The following is a 10,505-nucleotide window of genomic DNA, read 5'->3' as shown; positions in this document are numbered from 1 at the left end:
TGGTGAGTGAGGAATTTCTTTAGCCAGTGACTGGTGAATCTGTGGAATTCTTTGCCACAGGCAGCTGTAGAGGCTAAGTCTTTATGTCTTTTTAAGGCAGAGATTGATAGATTCTTGATTTGTCAGCACATGAAGGGATGTGGGGAGAAGGGAGGAGATTGGGGCTGAGAGGAAAATTGGATCAGCCATGATGAAATGGCAGAGCAACTCGATTGGCCAAATGGCCTAATTCTGCTCCTATATCTTATGGTCTTTGGCTTCTTATGAAGTAACCTTAAAGAGCAGCATCTCAACTTCCACTGGAGCACATTACAACACTCAAAACTTAATCATTTCAAGTAAGCAAGATCATATTTCTATGATCTCTGTTGACTGCCGTATTTTAAGTATTTGCTACTAGCCGTCACATGCCAGTGATAATAAACCTGATTCAGATTACTCTTATCTCAGATGCTCCCTCTAATATCTCCACTGCTCCCAGTGTCTACAGCTTAAAACACACTTGTTAGTTCACTTTTGCAAAACTTGATCAGAAGCATTCACTAATACTGCCTGACTGGTCGGGCTCTTCCAGAATTTCCTGTTGGGGTTGGCAGCATCTTAAGTGCATTGGCCCCAGATTCACTTCTTGACAATAAGTTCAAAAGACTACAGGCCCCAAAATTAACAGCGAGAAGCGCGCCTTGCGTCAGCACAGGTTGGCGGCAATGTCGTGAAGGGTGGTGCGGTGCATCAGTGACCAGTTGAAGGAGACGCTGGCAAGATGGTTGCTGTGATTACGGGTGTTGTTGGGGTTTTATTCCCTCCGTTTTGTATTTGTTTTAAATGACAGGACCACCAGTGGTCAATCATGAACAGGTAAGCATTCACCCTCTCAACCGCGGTGCTGAGGCAGGTAATCCCGGGCTAATTTGTTTAAATGTTGTTATCGTGGGCCGTGCGACTGCGTCAATATCCGCTCTGACGTCCGTAGGCCTTGACGTCAAGCCACGGGCTTGATTGACGACGATGCTCGACCAATCAACTAGAGAATACTGAGCCGCTCCGGCAGGCTGCAACCAGTCATCAGGTGGAGGAGGCGGGTCCAATTCCCTGGGTGAGGATGCCCAGGTGGGCAGCCACGTAGTGAGATCTCGGCGACAGGTAGCAGTGGGTGCAGGGTGAGGTCAGTGATCGCGCCATCGGGAAAAGGAGCACGATTGGGGAAAAACAATCACTTACCTATTTTGAGATACAAGAAAAGAGTAGGGCCTTTGCTATCAAGATAACTGATGTAGAGCGCAAACGACTAATTGAGGTAACTTTTGCTTTAAGTTATATTTCCATACATTGTGGCGATAATCATAAGAAAACTCTGCGATATATACACAGTTAATTGTTCTCGGTAGAGGTGTTAAGCGATGCGAGAGGTTGCTGATCTCTGACTGATTCAGATGCTGGAATCTAGAACAGCTGATAGAGTTCAGAGGGTTAGGCCATCTCCAAAGGGGGAAGTGAACGGTTGACATTTCAGATCCGGACCCAGTCCAGTGAAGGGTCTCAAACTGAAATGCCGACTATCCATTTGCCTCTCAAGGATGGCCGCTGACCTACCAACTTGTACTAGTTTGTCGAGAGTATGTAGGTGGCAGGTAAAGAGAATTTCGCCCAGTGTCTATATTGTCCAATTTAATCTCACTGTTAAGAATTTAATCTGTAGTCTTGGATATTACAACTTTCTGAGTGCACATCTAAATACTTTTAATGTGAGCATTTCTCAGTCAGCCATCCTTTCTGACATTGTTATATCGTTATATCATCGTCTGATGTAAATTTCTCATCTTTAACCTTTGTACGAATTATCTGAAAACCATATAATTGGAGAATTACAGGATCATGGAATTATTCAGGAAGCAAACAGCTTCTTTGGCTGAACTCGTCCATGATGACTATAGTGCCCTCCTGAGCTAGTCCCATTTGCTTGTGTTTGGCCCATTTCTCACAAAATCTTTCCTACCCATATACCTATTTAAGTGTCTTTTAAACTTTGTAGTTGTACCTGCCTCTACAGCTTCCTTCGACAGCTTACTCTATGTACTCACCACTGTCTATAACCCTTGAGTTCCTTTTAAATCTTTTCTCTCTCACATAAGCCTGTGTTCTGTAGTTTTAGGCTCCTCCACAGTGGGGAAAGAGCTGCCAGCATTCACCTTATTTATGTCCCCCATGACTTTATATCTTATGTCAGCCTCGAATGCTGCAAGGTGAAATGAACGAATGACACCTGTTAAACTCCCCTCAACATGTCTTTTACATTTTAACTCACCATGGGCAATAGAAAAGTCACTGGTGCAAACAATGCAGCGAGCAACACTGTCATGATTTTTGAGGTTGACCGTAAAGCCCACCCACAGAGAAAACTGATAGGTCTACTTAGCAGGGGTCCCCAACCTTTTTTGCGCTGCAGACCAGTTTAATATAGATGGTAAGTCAACTATAAGTTACTTATAAGTGGCTAATGCACTCAATTTCATTTCTAAAAGGGTTTATGTAACAAATTTAATATTAAACACACAGCGCATATTTTCCTCGTACGTACATATAAAATCATTGCAACACACCAATACTGCTGATCAGTGGGAGCTCTTGGCTTGTTTTCCTGCAGCAAGACCGTGCCATCGAAGGGTGATGGGAGACAGCGATACTCGAAGGGGGTTCCTTATGTCCAGTCTATTCCGCAATTTAGTTTTCGTTGCATTCATTGCAGAAAACCCTGCTTTGCTGAGATATGTTGGAAACGGAAGCAATGTTTTCAGTGCTTTCGTGGCTATCTCAGGATATTCAGCCTTGACTTTGATCCAGAATGCCAGCAAAGATGTTATGTCAAGCATACTTTTCAGCCTGTCGTCATTTGCAAGCTCGAGGAGTTGATCTTCTTCCCACGCTGACATGGATGACGCGTGCGTAATGACCTCGCGTGCGTTCAAGTTCAACAGTGCGTGACAGGGAATGAGGGAAGGTGCAGCTGACTCATAAGAGTTTCATATTGCCAAATCATATAGCTTCCTCGCGGCCCGGTGGTTGGGGACCACTCTAAGCACGAAGAGACCAATCAGGATGCTCGCTCTCCCTCTCAAAAAAATTGATTTCCGGGATATTGTATATAATTTCCGGGCGTCAGGGAGCCGCTATTAATATGTGGGAGGTGGGAAGTCTGCTGTTGTAATCTTAGATAAACTTCTTCACGGTCTACTTAACCATCAATTTTGATTTCATCTGCAAACTTATTAACCATGTCAATTACATTTGTGTGCAAAATGTTAATATTAATGATGAACAGTGGGCCTAGCACCAATCTCTGCTGCATAGCTCTGGTCACAGATCTTTAATCTGAAAAACACCTTACCACTGCCCCTGACTCCTTCCATCAAACCAGTTTTGTATCCAAATGGCTAGTTCATCCTTAACTTTCTGGGTTAACCTACTATGTGTAACTTTGTCAAAGGCCTTGGTAAAGTGCATGTGGACATTGTCCACCTCTATAAATTGTGTTTGAACTTCTGCTGAGAAAAATTGATCTTTCTTCTTACTATTTTCTTCCCCTTTTAAAAAAATTTGCATGCCTAGGTGGAGTTTTTATTCAAATTCATAAATGTGATAAGTGTATTACTGACATAGTCATACTGATTTCCTATCAGATTACCTTTGGACTGTGCAGCCTGCTAGATCACTTCAGAAAGTGGTTAAGAGTCAAATAAGGCAATAGATTTAATTTCCCCAAGGAAGTGGTGAACCAAGTGGATTTTTAAAACAATTCTACAATTTCATGATTAGTCCTACTGGTGCTAGTCTTTTAATTACAGATTTATTTGCCTAATTGAAATTAAATTCCGTAGCTGCTGTGCTGCAGATTGAATTTATGTTTATTAATACTCCAGTCAGTACATTATGGAATTACTACCCTACCATTCTAATCTGTATACTGGTTAGCTGTGATCTAGCAATTGGATCATGATATAGAAAGAGATGAAATTGTTCATTTTGGCCAGAAAAAAAGGATAAATAAAGAAGCATTTTTTATCCAAATAATTTTGGGTTGGGAGATTTAGAGATGCAGTGGGAGCTGAGTGTTGGAAAAAGCTAGTGTGTAGGTACTACAAGAAGAGTTAACATTATGCTATCATTAATTGCATGGGAATTGAATACAAAAATATGCAGATTAATCTTCAGTCACATGTAGGACATCGGATGGATTACAGTGTATAGTATTTCTTAATGAATAATGTTAATACTTCCTTTAGAAGTAGTTCAGAGAAGGTTTTTTTTTCACTAATACCTGGACTAGGCAAGGTTGATGAAGGGTTGAACAGTTAGGCATGTTACTTGAGTTGTTTAGAAGAATTCAAGATTTATTTATTATCAAAGAATGTATAAATTATACATCCTTTAAATTTGCTTGCTCACAGGTAGCCAGAAAGCAAGAAATCAGAAAGAAACTAATTTAAAAGAAAAATAAAGAATAAAAAAAAGTCTAACACTCCATGTGCAAGAGAAGGAAAAAAAATCAAATCATGCTAACAATTGAAGCGAACAATAGCATTTCAAACCAAAATTGAGTCCTCAGATCTGATCCCCGGAGCAGCCCAGAGTAGGCCCAAAGCCTTACTTATCAGTTCTCATGCTAACGGGCACGGAGCGCAGCAGTTGGGGCAGTCTTCATAGCCTCAGTGCCGTGGAGATGACCATCGCAGAGATGAGCAAACTCGACTCGCGTCCCAAACGACACCCTGTCTTTTCAGTCTATCTGTGCTGGTGTTCAAATTGACCCAACAATGGAACAGCAATAGGCCCTGCGCCCTGGAGAGAAGAGTGAACATCACAGAGAGCTAGCGAAAGTGGCTCTTGCCTCTGATCTGGATAATTTTTCTCAATGAATGAATGAACAAGTATAATTTTTGTGTGTTATTTGCTTATTTGAGTTCTCTTTATCTAGTTTTAAGACTTGCATGAAGATAGGATCACATTTTAGGTCTTATCTATGCAGAAATGAAAAAATTCTACAGGATTCACAAACTTTCTAACACCACAGTAATAGTCTGGTAGTACCAAAGTCCTAAGTATGCCAGGTTATTGGAGTTTTACTGCAATTGCATAAACTGAAAGGTCAGATGTATTGTTAATAGATAACGAAGACATTGTTACTGAATTTGTATTGGAGAGAGCTGGACAAATGATCTGTGAGGAAGGTCAAATCCTAGCACAGCTGGAGTGTTAACATTCAGCTTTTTTTCTGTATCGTTAGAAAGGTATTGTGTTTGAGGTTTGTAAGGCACTAGATGGAACTTTCAGAGATACTTCTGTGGTATATGCCATGTTTTGAATATTCAACAAGGACAGCATGTCATTGTCTGATCCAGTTTATATATTCACTGTCAGCAGATGATTTGATTTGCTACTTAAGCATTTTGTTGCCAAAGTGTCTGTGTTCTGTTCGGATTCTATTAAAGAACTGCTGATGTCCTTCGAGGCTGGTTAGTTATTTAAGACTGGAGTATAAAGTTAGTGTTGCGAGCTGGTGCAGGTTTCCCCCGCATTTTGAACATTCGCTTTACGAAACCTCGCTGTTACAAAAGACCTACATTAGTTACCTGTTTTCACTAACAGAAGGTGTTTTCACTGTTACGAAAAAAGGCAGCGCGCGCCCCGAGCCGCCATGCTCCTCCCCCGGAACTGCATTCTAGCAGGCATTGCTTAAACACATGCCTGTGAGCATCTGTGCTTTATCTCGATTTACTTTGAGCATCCGTAAGCAAGATGAGTTCTAAGGTATCGGAAAAGCCTTAAAGAGCTCGTAAAGGTGTTACACTTAGCTTAAAACTAGACATAATTAAGCATTTCGATCATGGTGAACGAAGTAAGGACAAAGTGAGTTTGGCTTGTGGAAGTTGACGAAGATGATGTTGAAGAGGTTTTGGCATCCCATGACCAGGAACTGATAGATGAAGAGCTGATGCAATTGGAAGAGGAAAGGATAGCAATCGAAACCGAATGCAGTAGCGAATGGACTGAAAGTGAAGTCGTCCAGGAACTGAACATGAAGCAACTGCGTGAGATTTTCACTGCAATGATTGCAGAAAAGTACGACTTTAATTTTGAAAGGGTACGTGGGTTTGGGGCATATTTGCGGGATGGTTTGAGTGCTTACAAAGAACTGTATGATAGAAAAATACGCGAGGCTAAGCGGTCAAGCATACTGTTGTTTTTCAAGCCTTCCACAGCAGACGACGAACTTCAACCTTCGACATCGAGGCAGGCAGACATAGAAGAAGATGACCTGCCTGCCCTGATGGAAACAGATGACAATGAGATGACATTCCAGTGTCCCACCACCCCAACCTCCAAGCCATGGACCGATACCAATCTGCAAAGCATGCAGTGGTGCAACGGTAGCCGGGGTGCACCTAGCACATCTTTAAGAAAAAAGCCGAAATAAACATGCTAATTAATTAGGTGCCGCCCGGCACGTAAATGTCGGCCCAGATCAGAGGCGATTTGGACTCTGAACTCTAGTTTTATACTAAGTGTTACTTGGTATGATTTGGCAGCTTCATAGCTTAAAGGTTACTGGAGAGAGTGTTTCTGCCGAGAGCGCTTGCGTGAGATTTTCGCTACGGTGGACATTGCGGCAATGATTGTAGAAAAGTATTTCTACTTTATATAGGCTGTGTATTTATCATATCATTCCTGCTTTTTCTATATGTTACTGTTATTTTAGGTTTTATGTGTTATTTGGCATGATTTGGTAGGTTATTTTTTTGGGTCTGCGAATGCTCACAAAATTTTCCCATATAAATAAATGGTAATTGCTTCTTCACTTTACGACATTCCGGCTTACGAACCGTTTCATAGGAACGCTCTACCTTCAGGTGGCGGGGTAAACCTGTATACTGAAGCGTCTGGATTGTCAGTGATGATTTATTTGATCATTGATGTCCTTTCTGGCTCTGACTTACTGTGATGCACACCCCATAGCAATGTTGTTGCTATTCAGCAACCTTCTGAAATGGCCTGGCAGGCCTTACAGTTTTCAGGATACCACCTTTCATGATCAGTTAATAATGGCCCATAAACACTGATCTTGATGGCCTACAGATGATTCATTGTCTTTGAAATGCATGGGAAGATAAAGTGCTGATTTTTTTTTGGTTTCAGAATAAAAATGTCTACTTGGCAGAGCAATGCACTGTGCTCAACCAATCTTGGATGCATTGAGGACACATAGTTGCTTTTTCTCAACATAATTGGAGCAAATATTTGCCATGGGAAGGTAAGATTTTAGGCCAATCCTGTGCACTAAAATTACAGTTGACTAATCTTTTCCATAGATGTTGCCTGTCCTGCTGAGTTCCTCCAGCATTTTGTGTGTGTTGCTTGGATTTCCAGCATCTGCAGATTTTCTCTTGTTTGCTTTGTGTACATGTTGGCCTGTTATCATTGCTTAAAACTAGTGTTCAGCTGCTAGAACCGGATTTTATAGTGGTGGATCTGACTTAATTAAATCATTTATAGTTTCAGTAGTCATTTGTCTCCAAGTCAAGTTTATTGTCATTTCGACCATAAGCTGCTGGTACAGTACACAGTAAAAATGAAACAACGTTCCTCCCTGGTGCTACATGAAGCAACACAAAACTACACTAGACTATGTGAGACAACACAAGGCTACACTAAACTACATAAAACAAACGTAAAAACTGCACTAGACTACAGACCTGCGCAGGACTGCATATATATCCAAGATAATATACACGATTATTTATATGATTTTTTTTCTGGTGGAAACATTTAGAATTTCATTCATTTCTTTGAAATAAGTTATGAAAACAACATTTGGATTTAATAACATTTTCTGGTGCATTATTACATTTATAATGAATACATCGGTGGGAACTTTCTCATCACAATGCCTAAATAAAATAAATTGCATATTTTCTCAAAACTTCAGGCATCCTACTGCTTTACAGTCTGAAGATGAAATATTGTTACATTTACAATGTCATGAACACTGAAGCCAGTTTGTACTTGGCAATCCCCCATCACTAGCAACAATATGATATTGACCAGGTTTTTGTACTGCTGGAGGTCAAGGAATAAAAATTTGCACTCAAGTGCAAATCTGGATTTTCCACCATGGCACGAACCTGCAATCATCTGACCCAGTCAAAAGTACTGCCAATTTAACTGCAATAATGCTTTAATATTTATCTCTAATCATGCATTAATGTGGTCAATTGAAGTTGAGATTCTTTAATTTAATGCATGGCTTGCATGTGGATACAGTGCCTTGTGAAAGTATTTGGCCCCCAGCCCTTGATTCACATAAATGAGTATTGCGACCAGGGATTTTGATTTAACTGAGAATATTTATTTGTGATTCACATGTTTTGCACAGTAGAGCCCCCCCCCCCCCGGGAAAATTGTAAAGTATGAAAAACTAAAAATTCAAAATCTGAAATGTCAGCAGAATAAAAGTATACATCCCCTTTTGCTCATTAATTAGTTGAACCACCTCTCGCAGCTATTACAGCCAGTAGATTTTTTGCATTCACTTCTGTTAGCTTTGCACAACATGATGGAGCAAAATTTACCCATTCCTTTTTGCAAAATTGCTCTAACTGTGCCAGGTTAGTTGGGGAGTGGTGATAGACAGTAATCTTGAGGTCTTGCCAGAGATGTTTGATTGAGTTTAGGTCAGGACTCTGACTGGGCCACTGAAGGACATCAGTTTTCTTCATTTGAAGCCACTCCATGGTTGCTCTGGCAGTGTGCTTTGGGTCGTTAATCTGCTGAAAGATGAACTTTTCCCCAGTTTAATCTTTCTGGCAGAGGCCAGTAGGTCTTTTATCCAGGATCTCTCTGTATTTAGCAGCATTCACCTTCCCATCAATATTGACCACATTTCCAGTCCCAGCTGCTGTAAAGCGTCCCCATAGCATGATGCGACATCCACCATACTTTACATTAAGGATGGTGGTAATGCGCAGTATTTCATTTCGCCACATGCACCACTTTATGTTGACGCCAAAATGTACCACTTTAGTCTCATCCGACTACAAGACCTTCTTCCACATCTTTACAGTGTCTTCTAAGTGATGCTTTGCAAAGTCTAATTCAGCCAGGGCTTCTTCCATGCCACTCTTCCATAAATACCCTTTTTGTCCAGGGCCTTGAGATCGTGGAGCCATGAAGTTCATCTCCATTTGCAGCCACTAACTTCTGCAGCTCACTCAGAGTGACTGTTGGCCTCACAGTACCCTTTCTTATAAGTGGCATTCTTCTCCAGTGACTAAGTTTAGAGGTGTGGCCTGACCGAGGTAATATGGCTGTGGTTTCATATTTTTCCACTTTTTCACAATGGACTGCACTGAGCTTCAAGGTATGTTCAATGCCTTTGAGATGGTTTTGTGCCCTTCCCCAGATTTGTGCTTCTCTATTATCATTTCCCTTACTCATCTTGAATGTTCTTTCGTCTTCATTGTGGCTTTGGTATGTTGAAAATCTATCAAACTGTTGGACTTTACAGAGAGGGAGGGTGGTATTTATTCTTATGAATTCATTGAAGACAAGTGATCTTCCACTTTTCTACATCAGTAAATTGGATGAGTTGGTAAGATAATACCCAGTATTTCATCTGAGGAAAGTTAGCATGTTAATTACAAAGGGGATGAATACTTTTTCCACCTCACAGTTTTGGTTTATAATTTTTATTAAGCTGTTGACAGGGATCAGAATTTATCTTTCAATTTGACATGATGCACAATGTTTAGTAGACTAGCTCAACAATTGTACTTGAATATACTGTATTTTAAATTTGGCAAATGAGACAGTAAAATGAGAAAATATTTGTGGGGGATGAGTACTTTTTAAAATCTCTGTATTTATCCTTGCACTTATTAACCTTGGAGCAATCCCCTCAGCTTTCTGATTTCTACTGTGGGAAGAACTTGCTTTTGCATAGTTAAGCGGTAATCTGTTATATATGGGTGTGGGGGATCGATATTAAAATCTTACAGCACTCATTTTAACTAATAACTTTACTGTTTTTTAGGTTCTGTGTTTCCTGCTTATTTCCTGCTTCGTGGCATTTCAGTTTATCCCCTTCAGCGTGCCCTCGGCCTCTCAACACGACCTATCGCCAGTTGACAGCTGTTGCATTACTTACTGTTTTAATCTCTCTATTATACATTTTGCTGGTATTGGACAGGAGTCGATGGGGACGTTTCTACCAGGACAAAGGAGATAGGTAGTGTATGGAACAGCTGTTTTCTTTTCCCCTTTTAAACTACTACTCAGCCTGGGTTCCAATACTGTTTTATCTTTCTTGCATCCCAATGTAAAAAATTGCACTTGCTGAATGCTGCCCAAACCCTTCTGAATCCACCCTTCTCGACATTCCCCACTTGTATTGTCCTCGAGTCATTAATATCTAAACTTCAAAGAAGGTCCTGCAATTTTGTATCAGAGCTCAA

The 10,505-nt window shown here is 40.7% G+C and overlaps 1 protein-coding gene across 4 annotated transcripts in view; it reads left to right on the top strand.

Moving 5' to 3' along the window:
- The first annotated feature begins 729 nt into the window (after positions 1 to 729).
- Positions 730 to 10,505, top strand: part of entpd4 (ectonucleoside triphosphate diphosphohydrolase 4) — a 34,614-nt gene continuing 24,838 nt past the window's right edge. For 3 of the 4 annotated variants that reach the window (XM_063056969.1, XM_063056968.1, XM_063056966.1), the window contains exons 1-3: positions 730 to 858; positions 7,192 to 7,306; positions 10,085 to 10,279. In XM_063056969.1, coding sequence (XP_062913039.1) covers positions 7,299 to 7,306; positions 10,085 to 10,279 — 203 coding nt within the window. In that variant the 5' untranslated portion in view covers positions 730 to 858; positions 7,192 to 7,298. Of the gene's footprint in view, positions 859 to 1,089; positions 1,298 to 7,191; positions 7,307 to 10,084; positions 10,280 to 10,505 lie in introns of those variants that run through there. The other variant, XM_063056967.1, reaches the window with a different exon arrangement.

This window comes from Mobula hypostoma, chromosome 8 (assembly GCF_963921235.1).
Source record: "Mobula hypostoma chromosome 8, sMobHyp1.1, whole genome shotgun sequence".
NCBI classification, from domain to species: domain Eukaryota; kingdom Metazoa; phylum Chordata; class Chondrichthyes; order Myliobatiformes; family Myliobatidae; genus Mobula; species Mobula hypostoma.
The sequence above is the reverse complement of the archived record's forward strand: the minus strand, read 5'-3'. Positions and strand labels throughout refer to the sequence as shown.